The sequence below is a fragment of the Podarcis cretensis genome (genome assembly GCF_951804945.1).
Source record: "Podarcis cretensis genome assembly, chromosome: 1".
NCBI lineage: Eukaryota > Metazoa > Chordata > Lepidosauria > Squamata > Lacertidae > Podarcis > Podarcis cretensis.
The window spans coordinates 21,484,712-21,511,832 of record NC_137170.1 but is presented as its reverse complement, the minus strand read 5'-3'; the positions used below and the strand labels follow the sequence as shown (position 1 = coordinate 21,511,832).

At 44.1% G+C, this 27,121-nt stretch overlaps 1 protein-coding gene across 2 annotated transcripts in view; it reads right to left on the bottom strand.

Moving 5' to 3' along the window:
- SYNE3 (spectrin repeat containing nuclear envelope family member 3) overlaps positions 1 to 27,121 on the bottom strand; it is a 95,142-nt gene that overhangs the window by 51,636 nt on the left and 16,385 nt on the right. Inside the window, exons 1-6 of one of the 2 annotated variants that reach the window (XM_079947978.1) lie at positions 20,260 to 20,384; positions 18,531 to 18,606; positions 10,765 to 10,922; positions 8,407 to 8,579; positions 6,413 to 6,722; positions 1,021 to 1,182 (exon numbers count right to left, since the gene is read on the bottom strand). In XM_079947978.1, the coding sequence (XP_079804104.1) occupies positions 1,021 to 1,182; positions 6,413 to 6,722; positions 8,407 to 8,579; positions 10,765 to 10,908 (789 nt within the window). In that variant the 5' untranslated portion in view covers positions 10,909 to 10,922; positions 18,531 to 18,606; positions 20,260 to 20,384. Of the gene's footprint in view, positions 1 to 1,020; positions 1,183 to 6,412; positions 6,723 to 8,406; positions 8,580 to 10,764; positions 10,923 to 18,530; positions 18,607 to 20,259; positions 20,385 to 27,121 lie in introns of those variants that run through there. The other variant, XM_079947977.1, reaches the window with a different exon arrangement.

Here is a 27,121-nt window from a genome sequence, read left to right as displayed (position 1 = left end):
TCCCTGCAAGCAAATCAGGATGAATGCCCAATGAGCAGGTCATGTGGAAGAACACCAAGTCAGTGGTCAGAGCAAGGGACAGGTCAGTGGGTGGAGCCAACATGAGATTTAAGTGGCCAGAGGCAGGGCCTGGTGTGTTTCTGTCTGATTGGCCCGGGTGGGCTTACTTAGAGGCAAGGAGTTTGTGCTCTGAGCAGTAACATGTGACCAAGTCAGACCACCATTTTTATTTCCCAGAATGCCCCCAGTGTAGCGCGGCTCCAGGACATTGCAGGAAATTAAAATGTCAGCTAAACCCAGGCACCTGGCGCTGCTTGGAGCACTGGGCCAATATATACTGTATATATGGGGAGAGGTGCTCAGGAGTTAGGCTGTGCTGAATTGCTGAGGTACTGAGGTCCAGCTCCGAGGGACTTCTGGCGGATCCCTCACAGTGAGAAGTTAGGTTACAGGGAACCAGGCAGAGGGCCTTCTCAATGCCCTCCCTGGGGAATGTCAAGGAGTTAAAGAACTACACAACTTTTAGAAGGCACCCGAAGGCAGGCTTTATTGGGAAGTTTTTAATGTTTGACATTTTATTATGTTTTCATATGTGCTGCAAGCAGCCCAGAGTGGCTGGGGAAACCCAGCCAGATGGGTGAGGTGGTAGTAGTAGTAATAACAACAACAACAACAACAACAACAACAGTTGCTCAAGGATGCCACATGAAAATGCCTGTCCTGCACATTCTGGCACATTCAAGCATTGAGGGCTCCAACACCGGCACAATATCTCTTCTTCTTTTTTTAAAAAAAAATCCTCACAACAACCATGTGAGGTAGACCAGGCAGCTTCCCCTAGGCTGCCTTGTGAGCTTCAAAGCTGCAGAGGAATGGGATCTTTGAAATGGAGGCTTCTGTTTGGGTGGAACACATGAGCTCTTTCAGAACATGCCTTTCATACACCTGCTCATGGATGGACGAGGAAATAGGAGTAAAGCTTTCCGCTCGCGACAGAAAGCCCTGACACTGTTCAAGTACCTGCAATGACTTAATTCTGTTCTCTGCTGGCGATTTTGCTTCTTGACTAAGGCAGGAGTTTAATCTCTCTGTCACCTGGGTCAGCCACAGCTGAAACTGGTCCACGTTGCTCTTATATCGCTCGTGTTCCTTTGTTATCTTTTCAAGCAGCTGCACTCTCCTCTGTAAAAAGAGAAACATCAGAAACAGCGAAAGCGAAAGTTATCTTTGTCCTCATACTTTGCATTTTTGAGAAACCCAGAACACAAAGAGCCTGTTCTTTTCCTTTTGCCCCTTTGCGTGCTCGTGCACACACACCAATCACTTGGCTGCTTTTGGGAATTTTGAAACAGTTTGCTGTCTTCAGCTCAAGAACAAAACAGTGTGTCCCAGGCCTGAGGATGCTGTAATTACCAAGCACTTAATTAAATGAATGCAAGGTTTTCAAGGGCCTTGTGAGGTCACAGTCTTTCATTCTCTAGAAAAGAAAAAGCGAGATAACAAAAGAAAGGCTTAGCATGCCAAAATCTATCTGCAAAACATCCATGCTGGATTTCCACATTTTATACCCACAATTTCAAAACGCTTCATCTGTGGAAAAAGAATGCACTTCAATGCTGCTTACTTAGCTTTTGCACAATTTATTATGCAGATGAAGGCCACAGCCACCAGGGGGCCTGTGTGGGCCTTCAAATTTTCTACCCGTTTTTTGCTCATGAAAATACAGTACAGTGGTACCTCGGGTTACATACGCTTCAGGTTACAGACTCCGCTAACCCAGAAATAGTACCTTGGGTTAAGAACTTTGCTTCAGGATGAGAACAGAAATTGTGCTCCAGCGGCGCAGCAGCAGGCCCCATTAGCTAAAGTGGTGCTTCAGGTTAAGAACAGTTTCAGGTTAAGAACGGACCTCCGGAACAAATTAAGTACTTAACCTGAGGTACCACTGTACAAGGAAATCATTCTGCAAGCCATTCTGAAATCATTCTGCAACCCAAGGGCTGTGGTTGGCTGGGGTTGCGCACTGGAACTTGTGAAGTTTCAGCATTAACTGTCCAACTGACTGCAGCTGCAACCTTGTGCCCAACAAGAATTTCTTCCAAGTAATCCCGTAAACAGGCTTGGACTTGCACCTTTATTTCTGTGGGAGAGTTCCACTTGCCCTTAGTTTGCCCGTCAATGAAACCTAGGGCTTAGAAACACTTCCTCTTGCCATGCTCCTTTCCCACTTAGGGAAAACAGCTCTTTAGTGCGAAATCGGAGCAAATGGCCATTTGGGATTTCCCCAGATTGCCATTTGTTCCTATCTGTCGCTAAAGAGCAGGTTTTCCCTTGGAAAGCAGTGGAGCAAGGGGAAAAGAGCTCAGACCCAGGCTTCCTAGGCATGACACAAGTGGAAGCGTGAATGACTGTGCTTTTTTTTCTGTGCTTGGTGCTTTATCGTGTTTTTAATATACTGTTGGGAGCTGCCTGGAATGGCTGGGGAAACCCAGCCAGATGGGCAGGGTATAAATAATAAATAATTGTTGTTGTCGTTGTTGCGTTATTCCAGCATTATCATATAGAAAAGGAAAAAATTTTCCTTCCAGTAGCACCTTAAAGACCAACTAAGTTAGTTCTTGGTATGAGCTTTCGTGTGCATGCACACTTCTTCAGATACCAGATACCACTTCTTATCTGAAGAAGTGTGCATGCACACGAAAGCTCATACCAAGAACTAACTTAGTTGGTCTTTAAGGTGCTACTGGAAGGAAAAATTTTTTTGTTTTGACTATGGCAGACCAACACGGCTACCTATCTGTATATAGAAAAGGGTCCTCCTTCGACAGGCCTTTTAAGAAGAGAACTTTTATCCCAGTTTGCATCTATATTGCAACTATTTTTAACTGGTTTTTTAATTATAAATATATGGAATTGTTTTCAAACATTTGTATTACTTTACATAATGGGATTGTGTGTTTTTTAAAATTGTTTTATATACAGAACTGGTTTTACATGTTTTTCCACTTTTCCTGTTTTATGGTTGTAACTGCTTTGTTTTATAATTGTTTCATATTTTATAACAGCCACAGCAACAACATATTGTACGTTTGCCACCCACCCTCTTCCCACAACTCACCTTGCTTCCCCTCCAACATTATACAATGCACATTCTTTTGCAATCCAAGAAAATCTTTATTAAAAATTATTTCAAACAACAACAGCAATTTTATTATTTGTACCCGCCCATCTGACTGCATTGCCCCAGCCACTCTGGGCGGCTTTCAACAAAATATAAAAACACAGTAAAACATCAAACGTTTAAAAACTTCCCTATACAGAGCGGCCTTCAGATGTCCTCTAAAAGATGTCTTCTATTTCATTGTTGTAGCCTTATGGTAAAAGTTGAGTGAGAAATCAAATAAATAAATAGGCCGTCTTTTGAAATGTTGTGACACATGGATGTTGAAAAACAATAGATCAAGGTTGTTTCTGAGACCTGACTTGCTCCTTATCTCATTTTTCGGGATTAGATTTTCTGGTGCATTTCTGTAACCATGAGAACAGGTTACTTAAAAAGAAAGAAAAAGCAAATGAAGGTTGCATGTTTATCTTTTTAATCAGTTGGCCTTTTTGGCCTGGCTCTGCTATAATTTATAACTATTGCAATTTCTCAAGGCTTTTGAAAGCTTAGCTACTTATGCACATCTATCAAGAGGATCCAGACTATGGTATTTCTTGTGGAACCAACCGAAAGGTCATTGTCAGCAACACAAGTTGAGAGTTAAAATGTTATGACTGCGTTATTTGTGTTTAGTGTTTCAGGGACCCAACCTTTTGTCTGGAACATTGTGTACAAAAAGAGATGGTAAAAGTAATCAGTGCAAAGTGATGCCAAATGAAATTCCAGGTTGTTGTTGCTGCTTCCCTCACCTGAACCATGACAAAACCCAGACTTACCAGTTGGATTGCAGTGGGACACATGTTTATTTGCACTATCCTGCATGAAATAAGCATTTCGTGGGCCTGATTCTAACCCAGTGTACATAAACAAAGGGGTACACAGACTTTAGGCTTGTATGATTGACTCTGTTTTCTACCTATGGTCCGCCAACCCTCTCTAGGTGGGGCCATCCTCTGTGCCGAGCCTAGAGAAGTGGGAGCCATCTTCTGAACCAGGTTGGGTCTTGTGGGATTGCCCAGAAGCCTCTGCACTTTCATGAGGCTTCTTGGGAAGGTGGGACTTCCTCAAAGTGGGGGTTCCTGCCATTAGACCTGCTTTACAACCCCCCCCCATCAGATCCCTTGCTGGGAATTTGGTTGGTCACTGGTTGACAGGGCTAGAAAGGAATTTTGCTCACGCCAAACTGGCATGCAGTTGTGAGTTTTTCACTTTCCCCTCAGCAGGAGCTCTGTAGGAACATTCGACAAAAAAATAAAAATAAAAAAATCTGTTTCTTATCATAACTGTGGAGGCACCAGGTAGTGGGTGGGATCTTGCAGGCAGTGCATTAGACAGCTGTAGCTTGAATGTATGGTGGGGATGGCTTTGTACTGCTCAGCCAAGTTGGCCAGTGAAACTCACATACTTGGCCTGCGCCACAGTGGGAACGTTACGCTGGCAATGTCCAGGAGGGGACCCCAGCAAATCAGCTAGGATAGATCATCGGGAAGCCAGTCATTATTCCTGCCCATGCCTAGACAACCCTGTATATTGCTGTAGCCAATAAAACTGTGTCCAGTTTTCACGCACAACTGCACTCCACATTTCAAGCAGCATCATACCACTTTAAACAGCCATGGTCCCCCCACAAGAATCCTGGGAAGTGTAGTTTGTTATGGGTGCTGAGAGTCATTAGGACAGCCCTGTTTCCCGCAGAGAACTACAATTCTCGTAGCTCATTGGAAAGAGGGATTGATAGTTAAACCCAATGCTTTTTTTCCTTAAAAAATGTTTAGGGGTGCTCTCATTTTCCTACTCATATTGAAAGACTGCCCCTCAATGAGGCCAAACTTAGATTCACAAAATGTTTAGGGGTATGTGTACGCCTGCTTTCCCCCCACAAAAAAGCACCCGCTAAACCACTCGGGAACTGTAGCTCTGTGAGAGGAATGGGAGTCTCCTAACAACCCTCAACACCCTACAGTTCCCAGGATGCTTTGGGAGAAGGCATGCCTGTTTAAAGTGGTATGATACTGCTTTAAATGTACAGTTGGGGTATAAATCTTCCATTTGTTCCACTCCTGGGATGAGGCCCACTCATACATGGATGCAATTGTAGAGTCCCGGGCCAGCCAATCAGAGCTAGATGCAGAAGGCATGCACTTAGAATTAAAAAATCATGGACCCGGGGATTTGATCTGAGCACCAGAACTTAATAGAGCTCACAGCCCTTTTGCACAAAAAATCCACTCCTGGTTCCTTCATTTCAGCAGAATAATTTAGGATGCAGGAGTCATTTTCTTGCTGCTATTATTAAGCAATTGGTAGTCAGAAATCCCTACTGATCTCCTGCAAATCATCCAGGCTTTCTGCCCATTTCCAGTTACCGCCCTCATTGATCATTCTGTTGGCCTCAGTCAGGAATGTACCAACTAACTGCTATGAGACCAGGTTCAAGTTACACAGAGAAAACACCAGTGATGCTTCCCACTAACCTACACTGCAGTAAAGTAGTGAAATATCCCTTTTCAGCTAAGACAGGATGTCCCCTGAGTGGTTATTTACATTATTTCAAGAGCGAATTGCCAATAAACCTTTTAGGCCATTTCTGGCTCAACTGAATGGAAAAGAAACTGGCAGGAAACTTGTAAAGTTGTGTTTCAGTAGTTATAGTTCTTTTTGTGTTGTTTTTTTTTTTAAAAAAATTAAGGAGAATGCAGCCAGGAAGAGTGAGAATACTTTTTTGGCACAAAATGGGAACATTAGTTTGCTCCCAGTGGTGAGCAAGTGAACCTCTTTGAGTAAGAACTGAAATGCTCAGTTTAGGAGAGAGAGGGATTGGGAGTTCAACTGGGAACAAGAAGTGTCACTATAACTTCACTGAGCATGTGACCCCTTGGCTGGACTAACTTTATCTGAAGAAGTGTGCATGCACACGAAAGCTCATACCAAGAACTAACTTAGTTGGTCTTTAAGGTGCTACTGGAAGGAATTTTTTTATTTTGTTTTGACTATGGCAGACCAACACGGCTACCTATCTGTAACTTTAGACTTCCTGTTGTGCCTACGGAACTGGAGATTATTATTATTTCAGAAAGTTTTTAATGTGTGATGTTTTGCTGTGTTTTTATTACGTTTTTATGTAGGAAACTGCCCAGAGTGGCTGCGGCAACCCAGTCAGATGGGCAGGTTATAAGTAATAAATTATTGTTGTTACTATCACTTGTTCTTTAATATTCTGCCTTTTCTCACCCTTAGTTCCCTCCTTACCTGTGCTTCGTCCTTGACATCTGCGTATTCCTCTTTCATCTTCTTCTGGATGTCCTCATCAACACTTGGGTCCCCAATCCTGTTGTAGAGGGAAGAGGCTTCTTCCAGCAGCCGTTCCAACAGGGCTGACTGGTTTAGAACATCGTTCAGCAGGACCTGGGCATGGCTGAGCTGCCACTCTTTCTCCTTCAGGCCAAGCTGCAGCTCTATGTCAGGCTCCAAAGTCACCTTCATGTTGTGAATCCATACGTAAAATTCATCTTGGGCTTTCAGGTATTCACTCCAGTGTAGCCACACCCACTCGATACGGCTGCAAAAGGATAAATAGAGAGTTGGATGATGGGAGTGATGGACTTCTTCCGGAGCAGTTAGCTGTGTTCCCTTCCCATACTGCTGTTGTCACTATGGTTGGTCTCCACCCCCATCGTTCAGCCCGGACACTGAGGTCCAGCTCTGAGGGCCTTCTGGCGGTTCCATCACTGCAAGAAGTAAGGTTACAGGGAACCAGGTAGAGGGCCTTCTCGGTAGTGGCGCCCTCCCATTAGATGTCAAGGAAATATACAACTATCAGACTTTTAGAAGACATATGAAAGCAGCCCTGTAAGTTTTTAATGTTTGATGTTTTAATCATGTTTTTAATATTCTGTTGGGAGCTGCCATAAATAATAAATTATAAAAAATTTATATAAAGTGTAAATAATAAATTATTGTTGTTGTTAGTTCTTCAGCCCCAGTGGGGAACCTCCAGCTTGTGAGGTCTTTGGCACCAGGCTCTGTTTCATGGATCTCAGGGTTCTATCAAAACACAAGGCAGGGCCCACTGGCCTGATCCACCTCTGCTAGTGCATCATGGAAGATGGAGCAAGCTTGTTTCCTCCTGCTCTGGAGGGTAGGACTCGAACCAATGGCTTCAAGTTACAATAAAGGAGATTCCAACTCAACATATGGAAAAACTTTCTGACAGGAAGAGCTGTTCAACAGTGGAACAGTCTCCCTCGGGAGGTTGTGGACTCTCCTTCCTTGGAGGTTTTTAAGCAGAGGCTGGATGGCCATCTGCTATAGCTGAGATTCCTGCGCTGCAGCGGGTTGGACTAGATGACCCCAGGGATCCCTTCCAGCTCTATGATTCTTACCACAGATAAAATGGTCTGTACGTTTGCTATGAAGGTGCTATAAGGGAGAACTAAATATTGTTGTGTCATAATAGTTTTGCTGGATATGAGGGACAACACAGTGTTCAACTTAGGGTCTTCCCCTGCCTTAGAGGGGCTATATATCCCCGGCAGCCAAACTAGGAGAACAAAAGCAGAATCTGGGATTTCCTGGAAAAAATGGCAGAGATGGTGGATCAGGCTTTCTACACAGAAGGTCCCATGTTCAGTCCCTGGAATTTTAAGGTAGGTCTGAGAATCTCCCCTTGAATGAAACCCCAGGGAACGACTGACAGGCAATGCAGACAACAATGATATAGCTACAGGGGTCTGCAACCTTTAAGGCAAAAAGAGCCACTTGGACCCGTTTCCAAAGGAAAAAAAACTGGGAGCCGCAAAACTCGTCATTATAAAAATAACTTTTTTGTCACTTTTTATTATTTCTTTGTTTGACCCCTCAGAATTACTCCTCCTCATAGAAATAAAGGTTAAATTAACAAGTTACCTTTTTTTGTGTGTGTGTTCTTCACTCCCCTTCAAAACAGTGACCAGCGTACATGCCCCTTACAATGTAGCGGGCGGGCGGGAAGGTGACATCAGGACGGTGTGTGACTAACGCACGCACCGCCCCATGCGACGTCACAGCCAGTACAGCGCCCGCCACAGTGGGGAGTGTCGGGGCGCACAATGCGCCTCCTCCCCTCGCTAGTATCCACCCCGGAGCCGCGGCAAAGGTGTAAAAGAGCCACATGCGGCTCCGGAGCCGCGGGTTGCAGACCCCTGAGCTATATAGACCAACAGTCTGACTTGGCAAATGGCACATTCCTACGGCTGGAATCTTACCTGTGACAATGTGTAATGTATATGGCTGTCTCTTCCCACATGGCTTTAATATCCTTTAGTTTGGATAATATCTCATGTTTCTTTTCCTCACCGGTGCACTGAAGGAGAGCATCGGCCTTCATGAGAACCAAGTCCATCTTCAACCGGCCCTCAGGTTCCAACGCACAGATTTTCTGTTAGGAAGAATCAAACATTAAAATTAAACCACAAATAGGTTTTTTTAAAGGGGACTTAGGAGCATTGCAAAACCCCATTCCACCTTTCGTGGGGAGACTTAGGACCAGAGGGCCCTTAGAGAAAGCAGAAGCCAGGAGATCCAGGCTATGGGTCGTAAAACTATCAGGTTTGGGAAGGGTCTCTCAGCAGCCCTAAAGAACTGCTGAGATAGTTGCTCCTCAGGCCTGTGTGCCCTCAGGGAAGGCAGAAGAGGCGCTGCCTAAGTCATAGTGCTAGTGCCATCAGCCCCTGAAGGACGCCTTAGGCTATTTTGTACTATTTGTTTTGAAAATTGTAAACCACCTTGCGTGCGCCTTGGCAGGAAGTCGGTATATATAAATGCAATCGATCAACAAAATGAAAATAGTATTAAAAAATAAATCAATATCCAAGCAGGCCACAACCCTGTGGCAGGCTTCCAGGGAGCTGGCTGTTAATTGACTCAATCTAATAATTCTATGTACGAATCAGGCTTCCACAGGTTGATCCACAAATACAGTCGTACCTCTTGTTACGTTCGGTTCAGGTTACGTCTTTTCAGGTTGAGTCCCGTGGCGACCCAGAAGTAACGGAATGGGTTACTTCTGGGTTTTGCCGCTTGCGCATGCGCAGACGCTCAGAATGACATCACGCGCATGCGCAGAAGTGGCGAATTGTGACCTGCACATGCACAGATGCTGGTTGCGTTCTGGTCATGGTGCAAACGGGGCTCAGGAATTGATCCCATTCGCAACCAGAGGTACCACTGTACAAGGGCACAAGGAAGCCAAATGATGTGGGGGGACCCCCCAAAAAATTAATGCATGTAGGGTAGCAGAACTTTTGAGGTGAAGGCTGGGTATGCACTGTACATTTAAAACACATTTAATATGCATGACTTTCTCCCCAAAGCATCATGGGAACCGTGCTATGTTAAGGGCGCCAGGAATTGTAGCGCTGTGAGGGATAAACCACAATTCGCAGGATTCCTTGTGGGGAGGTGATGTGCTTTAAATGTAAGGTGTGCGTGCAACCTAAGGCCCCATCTGCACTATGCTTTTAAAGTCACTTTAAACAGCCATGGTTTCCACCAAAGAATTCTGGGAAGTGTAGTAGGGTGCTGAGAGTTGTTAGATCCCTGTTCCATTAACAGAGCTACAATTCCCAGAGGGACTTAACAATGAATCCCACTTCCCCGGGAACTCTGGGAATTGTAGTTCAGGAGAGGTAAGATGAGAGAATCAGAGTATATGAGGAGAGAAGGGAGCATGTGATCATTGCAGCACTTATCTGATAGCCACACCATGGTATGGCCATGATGTCTAAATTAAACCTTAGGTTGCATCTCCCCGTAAACCAGGGTGTGTTTCTATAGAACTAATTAAAATTCCCAGGAGCCAATCCCAGAATATAAACTGCACTAGGTAACAAAAGGAAGATCTATAAATAAACCTGAAGCCAGGTTTCAGAACTCATTAGTGCTCGCAGTAATGGGAAGGTGAATAGGTGTTCTTGAGAAAATCTGTTGCAATGATGACATTCTCGTTTTTCATGCTTTTAAAAAAATAAATCTCTGCTTTCCTTGGCTGAAGATTTCATTAACAGATTAATGGAACATAAATCATATAAATCAAGTATGACTATAAACTGCACAGCTCAGAAACAGCAACTTTGGAGCCAAGTTATTTAAAAAGCCAACAGCCAACGAGATTGAGACATTAGCAAGACTAATTTCTGTATGTAACGATGACTGCAGATATGAATTAACCATTAGCTAATTTAATCATTTAATAGGAGGAAAAGACAGGGCACAGAGGACTGGATTGTGATTAAATCAGAAGGATGTGCCATAGCCTTTGCTTTCAGATGCCTACAGCCAGGGCCTTTTTTTCAGCTGGAAGTCACCAGAACTCAGTTCTGGCACCTCTCAGGGGGCTGCCATTGATATTATAAGAGAACATGGGAGGCACTCATGGCGAGTTCTGGCACCTCTTTTTCTAGAAAAATAGCACTGGGGAGCACATCTGGAGCAGGTCCTCAGACAAGGATCTCAATGTCAGGGCAGGTTCAGATGGTAATCACAGCAGTAACAATATTACATCTGAAAAAATGTCTGAAGGAAATCAGGTGTGTGTGTGTGTGTGTGTGTGTGTGTGTGTGTACCTCTGTGTCTCTTAGCCTGGCCTCCAGGGCAGACCTAGGTCCCTTGGTGTTGTCATTGATCCGCAGTCTCTCCTGAATGGTCTTCATCCAATCTACTGCCTTCTCCACGCTGCTGTCAAATTCATCCTGTGGCTGCTGGGTCATTGCATTAGATGAAACTACGGGAGAGAGAGGAGTTTGAACAAGCTTACTTTCCTGAGGCATTACTATAGCGCTGAACCACTTTGGGCTAAGGCTACTCAATGGATTTCAGTCCACTTTTTTTTTTTTTAAGGCAAGCAACCTGCTGCATGTTTCCTGGACTGATATGCAAATCGTAACGCGGTTCTGTTCTCTGAATTCTGTGATGTAGCCATCTCCTTCAAAAAGGCATATTTGGAGAAACAAATGCATATAAAATGTGCATGGGGGGATACATTAAAAAATAATGCACTTTTTGTGCAACATTTAAAAAACAAACAAACTCACAGTTGTACAGTGGTACCTCGGGTTAAGTACTTAATTTGTTCCGGAGGTCCATTCTTAACCTGAAACTGTTCTTAACCTGGAGCACCACTTTAGCTAATGGGGCCTCCCACTGCTGCTGCCGGAGCACGATTTCTGTTCTCATCCTAAAGCAAAGTTCTTAACCTGAAGCACTATTTCTGGGTTAGCGGAGTCTGTAACCTGAAGCGTATGTAACCTGAAATGTATGTAACCCGAGGTACCACTGTATATAGAAACAGAATGGGACCGATTTACCAGTGAGAAACGGACATGAAATAGGCTGATTGTTTCATCTCTGCTTGGGACACTGTGGATGGGGTGAATTAAAAACCAATAAGCACTACATAGGTACTTCCAGTTCCTTGCTCTTTGCTGATGCCAAAACAGGATTTCTGTAGCTTCTCCTCAAGTGTGCAAATGTGCCAATTATCTGCACCATCTGTGCACCTCCATACCAGGGGAAAATGCTTTCTGCTCATGCCAAATCTGGTATGCCATTTTGAACCAGGGCCATGTCTGGACCAAGTTCACATGCAAATCGACACTGCACCTCTGAATACCAGTTGCAAACTGCAGGCAGGTGAAAGTGCTGTTTTGCTCATGTCCAAGCTTGCAGGCTACCCATAGGCTTCTGGCCAGCCACTGTGAGATCAGGATGCTGGACTTTTGGGCTATTGGCCAGATCCAGCAGGGCTTGCCTCATGCTCTTATGCCTTCTCTCTGCTCGGCTGGCATGCCCCAAACTTTCAGTTGTGAGGCTTCATTACAACAAACGTCCTCTGGGCACGTAAAGCTTTCAAACCTGTCACACAAGGTGAAACTTGCTTTCAAGTGGGCAGGGTTCATCTAGGGACAGGGTATATTTCCTCATAGTGAAGAACAAAGGAAAATAGTTTTGAGTGGTGAATATCAAACCTGCCTCTAAGAAGCCTCCACACTGATGGGAATCTGCAATTGCCCAAGCTTCGCTGTGTCAGCTAACGAATTTTACTGGGCCAATGCCTCTTTACAAGAGTGGGTGGTCCCTGCCTGTTTGAAGGAGGCAGTGGTAAAACCACTCCTTAAGAAACCTTTCCTGGAATCAGAAAACCTAACTACCAGCCAGTTACTAATCTCCCTTTCCTGAGCAAGGTTCTGGAGCGAATGGTCGCAGACCAGATCCGGGCGCTTTTGGAAGAAACTGATTTTCTGGATCCATTTCAATCGGGGTTTAGGGCCGGTTTTGGCACAGAAACTGCTTTGGTCGCCCCCAACATATTTGACTCTCTATTTGCCAGTGACAGTGACCATAACTACATTATGTCTAAGAAAAGCCCTACACAGCTGAGCCAAAATAAAGTTCAAAACCGGAAAAAAACAGAAAACAAAAAATGGCTATTTCTATCCAAATCTCTCCCCCAACCCTGAATTTTCAAAAAACTTTGTGTCCCTCCTTCCACAGAGGCCAATATCTCTCTCTGGCACTAATTCTAAGCGTTAGAAGAAGAAGAAGAAGAGAAGAGTTTGGATTTGATATCCCGCCTTTCACTCCCTTTAAGGAGTCTCAAAGCGGCTAACATTCTCCTTTCCCTTCCTCCCCCACAACAAACACCCTGTGAGGTGAGTGGGGCTGAGAGACTTCAGAGAAGTGTGACTGGCCCAAGGTCACCCAGCAGCTGCATGTGGAGGAGCAGAGACGCGAACCCGGTTCCCCAGATTACGAGACAACCCTCTTAACCACTACACCACACTTAGCTTCCTTCCAGAGACATTGACTGTCTATTAAGGACTATTAATCAGTAATCTCCCTAATGATGGAAAGCCAGCAGCCTCCGCAATACCTTTGACTGCCTGAGCAAGGGATTCTTAAGCATTTTTATCTTGCAAACAGACAAGCGGGGGTGGCTGATAGCTGATCACCTAATTGGCGGCGACAGTGAGCCCCCCACCCCCACCCCATGAACTTGGCACTGTTTGCGAACCCAGCTTGCAGAAGAACGGCTGGGAGCTCTCTTTCAGCTCCCAAATGGTCCTTTGGAGCCACATTCCTCACTGTGCCTCACCTGACACCACACATGATGTCAGGTCCAGAGCAGGTGAAATAGCCTTTGCAGGCAAAGTTTGGCTTGTATTGGGCCTAGTTAAGGCCACTGAGCTGGATGTTCTCTGTGCCTGCTATAAGATGGTTGGTTACAGAGGGAAGGTAACAAGAAATGCAACAAGAAAAGGCTTTGAGAAAAGTAAACACTGTCCTGATCAACAGAGAAGTGAAATTCCATCAAATTTAGAACTACCATCATTACTTCATTTTGTGATGTCTTTAAATGATTGCAGAATCTCTTTGTTAATTCAGCAGTTTCTCCTGACAGTAAAGACATCGGGGAGGAAGACTCAAGTCTGAGGCCTGATCCCAGGCTCTTCCACAGGGATCACCTCAGTTACCTTCTGTCTAAGCCCCACTATTCAAGCATGTTTGTTTGCTTGCTTTTCTTTATCTATTTATACCTTGCCTTTTTACACCGCAATCCTAGAATCCAAGAATTGTAGTGTTGGAAGGGACAGCGGGGGTCATCTAGTCCAACCCCCTTTAATGCAGGAATCTTTTGCCCTATGTGGGGCTTGAACCCATGGCTCAGAGATTCTGAGTCTCATGCTCTACCAACTGAGCTATTCACAGTCCTTACGGGACTCAAGGTGGCATACAGATAAGAATAAGGACCACTAAAAACATAGAAAAAGTAACCATTAAAAAAGAAACAATTAAACACTGATAGAATTAAAGCAATATACATAAATATATTAACACCATACCAATCATTACAATGAAAACAGCACACCAGCCCTTTCATTAAAAGTGGTCAGTTTCCCAAAGCCTGTTGGAACAAGAAGGTTTTCACCTGCCAGTGGAAAGACAGCAAGAAGTGAGCCAGTCTAGCTTTCCTAAGGAGGGAGTTCAAAATCTGGGAGCCACCACCGAAAAGACTCTGGACAGTTGTAAGTACAACTGTTCATAGGATCTGTATAAGGCCTTAAAGACTTAAAGACCTGGGACCAGATCTAGATTCACATTTGAGGGTGCACTGGGCAAAGGTTCCGCTGTCTCTTTGCCTATCAGCAGCCCCTGTCAGGCTTATCTGGCTGTGGAAGCAGAGTGCCCAGCAGCACTGCAGAGCTGGGGCTATAAACTCTTTTTAATTTCCCAGAATGCATCAGCAACAGGCCTTGGCAGATGTGAAAGCATCCCAGATGCAGCTGTCAGCAGGGCACATGGGAGCTTAATGTAATTATCTGTGCTTGTTTCACTTCCCAGTTACTCTATGTACCATAGCTGTTAAAAAGAGAAGAGAATAACGAGTAATCTGTTTGGCTTTCTACTTCATGTTTTGGGTTTGTCCTTCCCCCTGTCTCAAAGTGCCCTATTTTTAACTGTGTGAATATGCTGCTCAGACAGACACACATTTTAAGTATACCCCCCCCCATTGGCTTTTCCTTTCTGAGAAAAGCAGAGATATTATCAGAGATGTTTCCCCCTTCCCCCATACAGTGGTTCTCAATCTGTGGATCCTCAGATGTTGTTGGACTGCAACTCCCATCAGCACTGAGCTCTGGCCTTGCTAGCTAGGGGTGATGGGAGTTGTAGTTCAACAACATCTGGGGACCCACAGGTTGAGAAAGGCTGCCCCATCACAAAGCAGCATGGGCCACCCCAATGCTTTCATCATCTCAAACACTAGATACTACAAAAATTATTGGAGAAGCACAAGCCCAGAGGCCTACATTTTCAGTTAAGTGGCAACTTAATTTAAATGACTAATCTTAGCAAAGTGAACTGCAGGAACTAGCTACGAGCAACGACTGCATAGCTAGCCAAAAATTTGGGGCATTTCACAAACAAAAGCCTTATTTGCAATCCAGCCTATGATCCTGATTTGTGATCCTAGTCTGCAGGCAAGCTCTAACCATAGTTTACTGTTCAGACAAACTAGAAAACTATGGTCTGTCACAAACAAGGTTAGGAAATTGAGAATTATGGCATGCGCCAGAGGAGGGGAATCTGTACGAGGGTCTGTGGTTCTTTGGAGCTTGTTCACATAAGGGCAAAACATCTCAATAGGCCAGGATATCAGGAGGTCAATTCTGCACAATATAGGGAATATATAGCCCCTTATAAGCTCACTGGAAGGACAGATCCAGAAGCTGAGGCTCCAGTACTTTGGCCACCGCATGAGAAGAGAAGACTCCCTGGAAAAGACCCTGATGTTAGGAAAGATTGAAGACACAAGGAGAAGGGGATGACAGAGGACGAGATGGTTGGACAGTGTTCTCGAAGCTACGAACATGAGTTTGACCAAACTGCGGGAGGCAGTGGAAGACAGGAATGCCTGGCGTGCTCTGGTCTAAACGATTAAACAACAACAGGCCCTTACAATGCTACCATTCTATGATTCAATAGTGCTGTCTCTGTTGCCTTTTTGGTGCTTATGGAATACCTTTGAAACTCAGATCTTTCCCTGTCTGCATCTGAACTGGAATTGTTTTAAAGGTTTTTTAAAATCATTTTACTGCTTATTGTTTGCTGGCTCATTTTGAAGAAAGAGAGGGATATAAATTCAAATAACAAGAACAGAAAGGTATTTAAAATTGTTTATGCAGAAGTGGGGGGGGGGACCCAGTCCAAATATGCATTATACAGTGGTACCTCGGGTTACATACGCTTCAGGTTACATACGCTTCAGGTTACAGACTCTGCTAACCCAGAAATAGTGCTTCAGGTAAAGAACTTTGCTTCAGGATGAGAACAGAAAGCGTGCTCCGGCGGCGCAGCAGCAGCAGGAGGCCCCATTAGCTAAAGTGGGGCTTCAGGTTAAGAACAGTTTCAGGTTAAGTATGGACCTCCGGAACGAATTAAGTACTTAACCCAAGGTACCACTGTACAGTCATACCTTGGATGCCGAACGCCTTGGTACTCGGACGTTTTGGCTCCCGAACGTCGCAAACCCAGAAGTGATTGTTCTGGTTTGTGAACTATTTTTGGAAGCCGAACTTCTGATGGGGCTTCTGCAGCTTCCGATTGGCTGCAGGAGCTTCCTGCAGCCAATTAGAAGCCGCACTTTGGTTTCCAAACGTTTTGGAAGTTGAACGGACTTCCGGAACGAATTCCATTCAACTTCCAAGATATGACTGTATTCAGAAATCTTCTTTATTATCCAAGGCACTGCAAAATCCGGAGCAGTGTTTTCTTCTGTTTTAAGTATACCATTTAACTATATTGACACTGAAACAAGCGATCCTTGAGAAGGTGCGCTGACACCTTCATTGTCAATATTTGTCATGCAATCCTGAGAACCTTGCAAAACGTCACTGCTGGTGTTCTGTGTATTTTGGGGAGTTATTTTTGTGTCTGTATTGTCTTATTATATAAGCGTAGAGGTGGATTTGTTTTGGGCTGCTCATTAATGCAGGAGAAAGTAGACATGAAGGGGCAGTTGGGTGTTGTAAGCATTTCAAATGGAAGACATGCTCAACTGCATTGGCTGAAATTGTTTTGTCTATGGGCAGCACATTTACGCTACAAAGTTAAAGTGGTTTAAAAGTGGCATAACTGACATGGCTCTACCATCTCACCCAAGGAGGGATGGATCAAGATCTTGCAGATCAAGCTGGAGCAATCTTGGCATTTTCCAGCATTACAACTTTTTCAGAACGTTTTCCATTTGGAAATGATCAGCGCTCTGAGTTTCCTTTGGAGAAAGCTACTCAAAATATGCTGGAGTGTGTCAAATGTTATACACAGGCGACAGCCTGGAACTGGCCGATGTCCATAGGACTGTCTGGATCAAATGATCTGAGATAATTATCACACTTGTTAGTACTAATCTAGATAATAAGAACTTTTGAGGCTGCTTGGATGACTTAGGAATGCTGCTCCTCCCTTCCTTTCATTCCAAAGTGAACTTGCTGATTCCTGTCCAATTGTGCTTCATTTATAGAAGAGGCTCCTTTGAGGTGGGGGAACCTAGCCCGAAACTCTAACCACTGCACTGCACTGCCTCCACTACTGCACACTTCCTTGAAATGCTTGCTTGGAGGAAAGGGTGGGGTAAAAATGCCAAGCGGTGCCTTATTGAGGAACTGAGTGGAAAAGGGATGTCTGATGCAAAATGCCCAGAAACTCTATGCATATGCATGTTATTTATTTACATTAAGATTGAGATTTCTATTGTTATAGGAATTCTAAGGTCATATATATATATATATATATATATATATATATATATTCATTCATAAATGTACAAGCAAACACATACATAAGTATATAAACCACGCATCTGAAATAGTACAGGAGGACAATCCTGAAGCCATTTTACTCTCCCAAATTGACCTCAAATGTTTCTCTGCAAGGAGGAAGGAAATGGGAAAAGCTTTCTAATTGTCTTTGGACTGTAGGGGCTTACACCTCCCTGTAAATACAGTCTGGCAAGTATGGTATCTGTTAAGCTGAGCACACTATCAATATGCGTAAGAGATTCAGGAACTAAGTATTTACCATCTCAAAGGAATGGCCAGGCTACCCAGAAAAGGCAGTCAGAAAAGGCATTATCAGATATCCTGGCAGACAGGAGAAGCGACACACTCAAATTTCTGCTGGGGACTACCTCTTTCTGTGATGTATGTATAATGTTTTGGGGGTTGGTCTTCAGCTACAATTTCAAAAATCTATATAAGAGCTTGCACACCAATGTTCTGGGTTCCTCTCCTCCCTCCCTACATGGGGTGAGCAGGGGACCCTGGTGCAACAGTATAATAAAAATCAGGCTTACTAGCTGCTTTGCTTCTCAATATTCTCTGGTTGGCCTCTGTTATTTTCTCCTACCAATAGAGAACCTACATAAGGACTCTATGCGGGATCTTGGATACCCCATAAGGAAAAAGAAGCAGTTTTTTCTTATAACACTATTCTGTTCTTTAAGCGCGTATACATTGTGAAGAGTAGCTTGCAACAATTTAAAATGGCAATGTCATGAAATGCAACAAAAAAGCAACCATCAAATAGTTCAAAAAACACAATGAAAAGGCACAGACCGCAGCTAAAAATTACATTAAAAAAGAACAACAGCAGATACTTAGCAGACAAAAGCCTCCTGAATAACCATGCCTTTTGTAATCTGAAAAAGACAGCCACAGGTTATCTGCATTATGCAGACCCTCCCTTTACATACATCCAGCTTGTAAAAAAAAAAAATATATGGGCATTTTGCTAGTTTTTTCAGAACTGCCAGTAAACATTACATGGAACTTACCTTCAACTTTCAGGCTGTAATCCTTAGCAGGTGTCTGGTGAAAACAGCCCAAATCTATGAAGCCAGCTTCACTTCCCTGAAATAAGAGTTATATTTTTATCCATATATCAAAGGACAGAAGAGCTCTTGCACTGATGTTTACCTGGTATCACCAGATTGAATTGGCTCCTCTCCTACTGCAGGCAGCAATCAAGATTCAGAGCACTTCAAAACTAGGGGCATGCGTCTGCTAACACTGGGCAAAAACTGTATTTCAAAGGACGGTTGACTTGGTGACCTGTCTGCCTGCTCAGTCAGTCTGTCATCCTGAAGTTACCTGCTACCTGCTGAGAGGTCACTTCAAGGCCCCTATGCTCCCTTCTTAGGGTTCTTTATCTTTAAATCAGACTTTGACCGGACAGCTCTTCAAATAAAGGATGTCTTCAAATAGAGGACTGTCTTCCGGCAGCTGTTAAAACAGAGCCCCATCCTCTGAAATGTAGGGCACCCAACCACCCTAAATACAGATTAAGTTTCATTTTAATATTGCTTAGAAAACCGGGAGGGAAATGCAACACCAGACAATCTCATAGATTACTTTCATCTCGGGGATTTCCCCAACGCATTAAGTGATTGAAAAGAATGGCTGTTGCTGTTATTGCTTTTATAATGCATGCTGGTTACTCTTTCCTATATGATAGCCACAAATCCTGTTTTAACATTTCAGCAGCACTGGTTAGCTTTGATATCACCCTCAAAGCAATGTAGTAAAAGTTAAGGTTACTAGTAAGCAAATGCCCCTTTCCCCTAAAAATGGAAAAAATAAAATATTGGACAATGGCAGTTAAGTTACAAGGGGTGGAATTAAAACACTGCAGTTTGCCAGGTGGAAAAATCCCCTCTGCTCCCCTGCACACTGTTCTGGAGGGCCTCCCACCTACCCACCCCCAGCCAATTTCAGACTTCTGCTGACGCAGCTCCTTAGTTGAATCCCACCCTCAGCGATTTAACTTAGTGATCCTTGCTGCATCGTAACAATTATTCAAAGCTACTCCTAATGCTGGGAGTTGACAGCATTAATATAACACGGCACAGCAAGTCAAGGGCGCAACATGGGAGTCACTAGGATTGGTATGCACAACTTTTTTCTTGTAAACCGCTTACAGGGTTTTGCTACAATCGAGCAGCATATAAATTACGTTAAATCAAATAAAAGCAAATAGGCGTAAGCTCTGTTTATCCTTTTTCATGCAGCATGCAGGAGCGTACTGCTGTGGCTGAATTCACCAGCCTACCTGCAAAAAGTTAAAAACTACTGCTCTTTTGAGCGTACTTTTTGCAAACCTTAATAACAGATCACCTGGCAAACCAGCAGGGGGCTTTGTGGCAAAGCTTAATTGTTTCTGAAGTTAGAAATTAATTGCAAGTCCTGCAGGATGCCCCGTGCCAAAAACACAATCATATCCTTAATGGCATGGTAGCAGCATTAATTGCAGGATGAAAGCGCAACTATGCTAATGCTGTTCTTGTTTGCACCACGAGAAAACGTATTACAGAAGACTATCTGATCACAATCGCTCTGGGCACCAAACTTTTGGAAGGATCTCAAAGCCATGTGCTCCAGGATAATTAAAACTGCTCCTGGATGATCTAGCCATTCAGCTTCTTTTCATAACAGCATCAGCCCTGAGTGCTTCATATTGCAAAACAACCCTGACAAAAAGCAAATACCAGTTATGCAAAGGCTTGCCTGAATCTGAGAAGACCGACCAACAACTCCATCTCCACGCTGCTCTCCCTTCAGAAAGCAAATCAACTGTTACAAACCCCACATTGCACAGATAAGTTTTTGAACCGCAGAACACAGTTTTGGAATTGAGTAAAATAGGCTGTTTTCTTGCATGACTCATTTTTGCCTGGACTTCTGCAGTTTTCCATAAATTAGTCACCCACCCCTCCCACTGAGCATATATGCCAGGCATTGTGGGTCAGAGGCACAGACAACATCTGCTTTCAATCCCTGAAAGTATTTCTTTCTCAGCCAATTGGTACATTCAATTCTGCAAGGACGCTGGAGTATCATAGGAACATAGGAATCTGCCTTCCACCAAGTCAGACCTTGGTCCACCTAACTCAGTCTAGTCTACAGCAGCCTTTCTCAACTTGGATCCCCAGAAGTTGTTGGACTACAAGTCCCATCATCCCTGTGCTGCTAGCTAGGGATGGTGGGAGTTGTAGTCCAGCAACATCTGGGGACCCAAGGTTAAAAAGGGCTGGGTTGTAGTGACTGGCAGTATCATCATCGGCATTTCAAGGTTTGTTTCGCTCATGCTGGAGAAGAGGAGCAAGCAGGAGTGATCAAGCAGCACAACACAAACCAGGAACATGGATTCATCGTGATGTGCAAATTAAGAGCCTTAATAGTATAGTTATGACATGCTTTTATAAATCTTTAGGTGCCTTGATTGGGGAGATATGGGAATGTAAGTTCAAATCCCCACTCAAACAAGTGGGCTTGGGCTTATTCAACTTATAATAATATAATAATAATTTATTATTTATACCCTACCCATCTGACTGGGTCTCCCCAGCCACTCTGGGCGGCTTCCAACCAAATATCAAAAACAATACAGCGTCAGACATTAAAAACTTCCGTAAACAGGGCCGCCTTCAGGTGTCTTTTAAAAGTAAAATAGTTGTTTATTGCCTTGACATCTGCTGGGAGGGCATTCCATAGGGCAGGCGCCACTACTGAGAAGGCCCTTTGCCTGGTTCCCTGTAATCTCACTTCTCACAGTGAGGGAACCGCCAGAAGGCCCTCAGTGCTGGATCGGATTGTTGTGCAGCTAAAATGCTGCTTTGAACTTCTTCATATTGAAGAATGGGACACAGCTGTAGCAAGCCATAAATTTAATAGGATTTGGAGAATTCGCAACCAGACATGATGTGGAGAATTCACAATTAGGATTTGGAGAACCCCTCTCTGTTTCAAATACAAAACGAGAAGTTGTCCTCTGAAGTTAGAGCAAAACTTAACTTTCTGTGTGCATTTCTTTTTTTGCAAGTAGTAGATAGAGGCAGGAGAGGATGGGAGAAATGAAGAAGAAACAGAAAGGAAGTAATGAGTAAGAGGGGAGAGGAAAAAAAGCCCAACTAAGATCAGTTTATAGAACAGGAATTAAAAGAAGATGCTTTATGCAGGGAAGGGCTGGGACTTAGAAGCTATGCTGCAGATGCAGAAGATCCCAGTTTTAATCACTGGTCTCTTCTCTTCAAAGCAGCAGGGCTTGAGAAGACCCTTCATGAGATCTGGAGACCTACTGTCAAGTTAAGGAAGCCCGGGGCTGGGGAACCTGTGGCCTTCCACATGTTGCCAGACAACATCTCCCATCATCCCTGACCACTAGCCATGTTGGCTGGAGCTGATGGAAGCAGGAGTCCATCTACATCTGGAATGCCAGAGGTCCTTTGTCCCTGCAGTAGACAATCCTGAGCTAGGTACCGGTCTACCTCTGTATAAGGCAACTTCATATGCAACCTTAACACCCATGACTCTTTTTCCAGGGATTGAGGCAATGAGAGCTTTCCTTTTCTTTACGTATTTTTGTTAAGCAGTAGTACTATTGCAAACAGCAGGTGCAGAGGCAGTTTTAGGAGAATGCGACTGGCTCACCGGCACTAAGCATCAAAATGAAAAGGGCATCACAACAACATTCCCCTGGTCCTATCTCTCCCCTATCCCACTTAACAGCTATTTATTTAACAAAAATCACGTATGCACCTGATGGCGAATGTTACATCTACTGTAGTTTGGCCTTAACACGCACTGAAACCTAATATTTTACTTCCTCTTCTTTTAATACTGTCAACTAGTCCCCATTCATCAGGCGTCTTGTAGTTTTTATAAGTTTCAAACATTACTCTTCTGTGCAAGTTAACAGGTTTATTTGATGGTGACCTGGGCTCCACAGAGTTTTTCCTCGGGGGATTATCTCTATTTAAATCTTATTTGCCTTTTCAACAGAGGCACCCCTGCTGTGTGCCGGCCTTTAGTTGCATAAAGGGATTCTCTGGAGTCAGACAGCGGCCTGCTCTTCCCCTGTCATCTATACAGTTGTGTGGGAGACAAACAGGAGAAATAGGAACCATTTATTTGCTTACTTATTTCACAGCGTTTATATACTGCTTGATTGCAATAAAACCTCAAAGTGGTTTACAAAAAAATATAAAGAAAGAGAGAATAAAATTGTCATGGAGAACCAGTTAAAAGCAATGATTTAAAACAGTAAAAATATAATAATTAAGATCAATAAGCTAAAAACCAGATTAAAACATGTGCTGGTATTCTACGGGTCTGGACAGACCGTTTGCCTAAACAAAGGTGTTTTTAGCAAGCACTGAAAAGAATACAGCAAAGTTGCCTGCCTGGCGTCAATAGGCAGTTCCAAAGTGCATGTGCTGTCACACTTCAAGCTATATTTCTTACAAATATAAGAAGCAAATATTATGTGGCCAGTTTTGCAGATTGAAGTGGTTGAGGAGGCATATATGCATAGCTGTCAACTTACAGATTTGAAAATAAGGGACCAGCAGCCTCAAAAATAAGGGATCAGCAGCCAAAATAAGGGATTTTCCTAGCACAGGTATGTTCAACTTCTGGGCCCCTCCGAGCCAAAGGCAGAAAGCCCAGCCAGCAGCCAAACAAAGCCTCAAGTGATGGTTCCCACAGCACAGCAACCCAGCAAAGGGGATGCAGCAAGGAAAACCACCGTCACCTCTCCGCTGGGAAGCGCTGAGCAAAGGCGAGTCCCCAGGCAACGTGGCCGATTTGATCGGCACAAGGCATGCAAGCTCCACCCCCCAGTCATTCTTAGACTCCTTATTGGGTGAGCAATGCAGCCAAGCAACACAGTTGGAGCCTGCCTCCTTCCTGGCTGGCAGGGAGGGAGGGAGAGGAGCTGCTTCCTTTGAAACCTGGGAAATTTAAGGGACATCATCAATAAGGGACAGCAGCGGGACACAGCGCTGGGATAAAGGACTTTCCCACCAAATAAGGGATGGTTGACAGATATGCATATATGGGGGAAGAAGATTTTGCAAGACTCTTGTTTCCTTTAATATATAAAATGGACTCCTCCTAGTTTCTGCCTTGTTCTATTTTTTCCTGTTTCAACAGTTTCAGATGGAGTTTTGACAAAGCTTAGCTTTTTCATTCGCACAAGGAACCCAGAGTACTGCCTAATAGCAGGTCGAATGATTTGTCTGTGGTGCTGAAAGGCAGCAACCCCTTCAGGTGCCAGTCAAAGTTCTATCCCATCAACAGCTTCTCTGATCTTTCTGTAACTGGAAATGCCAGTACAGTAGTTTCAACTCAGGAGCCTTCTGTATGCAGCAAGTCAAACTGTACATTACATGACTAGGAATCCGCAATGGAAGTGATTTGTGGACATTTATATCTTAATGTTTTGATGGGATTGTTTTAGTGTGCATTTCTGTTTACTCCATATGCTGTGCAACCATTTTCTATGTTTTTGTAAACCACTTTGAAGCCATTTCGGCATTAGCTAGTACAGACCTACCTTGGATCCTGAACACTTTGCAAGTTGAAAGTTTTGGCTCCCAAACGCCGCAAACCCAGAAGTGAGTGTTCCGGTTTGCAAACATTCTTTGGAACCCGAATGTCCAATGCGGCTTCTGATTGGCTGCAGGAGCTTCCTGCAGCCAATCGGAAGCCGTGCCTTGGTTTCTGAACATTTTGGAAGTCAAACGGACTTCCGGAATGGATTCCATTTGACTTCCGAGGTACCGCTGTATATAAATTAATAAATGCTACTCATAATAATACTTGTGCCCCTTTTGCAGGACAGATTCCTGCATGGCTTGAAACCAGTACTGCTGTTTTATTATATTTGTGTTATTGGCTGCCTTTTGCACCATTTGGTGGAAAGACAGGATACAAATATAACAAAGCAACAACAAGCAAGCTAATAAACAAATGTTCTCAATGAGAAAGTAGCTCAGATAGCCAGGGTTGTCAGCTTGAATAAAATATGGGGGGGGGGGGCAGGTAAGCCCTGCTTTGCATAACTGATCACATGACATGGTCACATAAACACACTATTTGAATGGCAATGTGCCTATCAACTTTGAGGGGGGCCCGGCCCCCCGCAGATATTTTAGGGGGGGCTGAAGACCCTTCTGCCCCTAGGAGTTGTCTCCTATGCAGATAGCTCAGACAGACGTTTAAGTCTGCATGGTAAAAGGAAATAATTTCAAACCATGCAGCAAATCCTCTCCCATAGCCAGGCATTAGAGATAACAAATCTCAAAGTTCCCTGTGAAAAGGGATTGACTGTTAAACCACTCTGGGAACTGCAGGTCTGGGAGGGGAACAGGGGTCTCGCACCAACCCTCAAACGCTTAGCAAACTACAGCTCCCAGATTTCGGGCCGGGGGGCCATGTCTGTTCAAAGTGATATCACAATGCTTTAAATGTATGATGTGAACATGGCCTTAATTCACCTGGAAATGGTGAGAAATACTGCCAGGGATTTTTGAACTAATTCTGCAAACTTTGCTTAACCAAACTATGGTAGTTCATTCTGAGCAGTGCAAATGCTGCACTGCCTGCCCTTGATCTGGCAACCTCCCAGGCAAAAAAATTGAGATGCAGTGGTAGGAAGGGTTTTGATAGCATCCTGGTGTGGCCTTTGTACCAGGAGTAATTCTGCAGCTAGATGTGGGCTTAGCTACAGTTGACCATAAATCCATCAGGTCTTCTCTTGGATTTGCTGAATGGTGGACAAGGAAACCTTCTCCATTAAACGCACAGAAAGTGATGGAGTTACTGAAAGGATTACTTTGGCCCACTAATTAATCTGCAGTACTTAACTGGTGCCGCCCTTTGCCGTCTAGTGTCTGTTTTCAGGGTGAAAGCCTGCAACTCTCCTCTGTGCCTGTAAGGCTTTTAAGGCAAAGAAGGGAGCTTTTTAAACTAGCCCAGCATGTATCTAAGTGTGATCACAAAAGGGCGCTCACTGGGAGAGTGCTGGGTAATAAATAGTTAAGAAAGCTTTTGTGCATTGCTAGCATTCAACCTGCTGGAAATGCCAGCGTCCAGCCCTGGCACATGAAAAGAAGTGTGTCTGAACATGCACAGAGCACCTTTTTCCTTGCCCATGAAAAGGGGACAATGCTGGCCTGAGTGACGCTGGCCCTTTTCATCTTAGAATTTGGGCACTGCCTAAATCCTCAAGGATTAAGAAAGCAACTTACGAATAATTTCAGGGTGGCGATAACCTTGCAGCTGCCTGACTGTAAGAATTCTCCCTAAGCAGGCTTTTTGAATCATATGTTTATCCCTGCTCATCTCCCTGCTTAAACTGGGATTTGGCACTCTATGAGAAAACAGGCTTCCCTCAAAAGAGGTATCAGTCACGGGATGTTGCCTGGGGACAGGAGACATTTACAATTCATGTGGCTTTGTAGTGATTTTGTTAGCTCCAGGTGGCTGACAGCAAGTCCAGTGCCTGATGGGAAAGATCTGTATATACCATAACAAAGGCAGATTTAAAGAGGGATTTATTTAAAAGAGGATCTGGTGGCTTTGAAGAATGCAATGAAGAGATTTACTACCCTTCCAAATGTACAGTGGAAGATAGCACAGCGACTCTGGACAATTGTGTGTGTGTGTGTGTATGTGTAGCACTGGCAGCTGTTCCAATATTTTTAAGTGATACCATCTCCAAATGGCTGCTCCTTACTCCCCTCTCCCCTTCCACAGAGGATATATTTTATTTACTTAAACACAAATATCTATCTCCATTTTCTCCTCTGAAAGGAAATGCTCAAAGCAACAAATGAAGTAGAAAAGCAAACACAGGAAATAACATTAGCAACATGGAGCTCCAACCCAGAAATGCACATGGCATGAGCCACACACGATCAGGTCTTGTGGCTGACTTTTGTAAAAGTAGTGGGTCAGTTCAGGTATCATAATCCCTGTGTAATAAAACGTGGGTAAAATCTACAGCTTATCCTTACACCTGAATGGGAAACTGTGACTTAAGGGTCTGGTTCAGGATGTAATTTAGTTCCATGCAACGGAGGCTGGGAAAGCCTTGGTCTCTCACACTCCCCCTTTCCCTCTCCTTTGGTGCAGTTGCAAGCAGTGGCGGAGGTACCATCTCCAGCACCCAGGGCAGGACGCTGAGAGGCGGGGCAAACTGCCTGGTGATGCATGTGCGATGTCCATACAGACTGCGCACGCGTGGCAGCCCGTATGGTTGTTGTGTGAGAGGAGCCCATACTGACTGCATGTGCCCTCGGCTGCTCTACAGCTGGGGGGTGGAAGGGGCCATCTTGTCACCCCCCAGAGTGTCACCCGGGGTGGCCACTTCATACGCCCCTGGTTACAAGGAGATCAGAAACATCCGTGCCTATGTTTAAACTAACCACGGTTTCTCACTATATCTGAAAAGGGTAAACCGTGGATAGTTAAAACCATAGTTTACAGAAATACACCAAGGTCAAATCATGGTTTATGATCCTGATTTGTTCCAAAAAACCTTTGACTACAATTTCCGATTCAGATGTTAATGAAAAACTGAGGT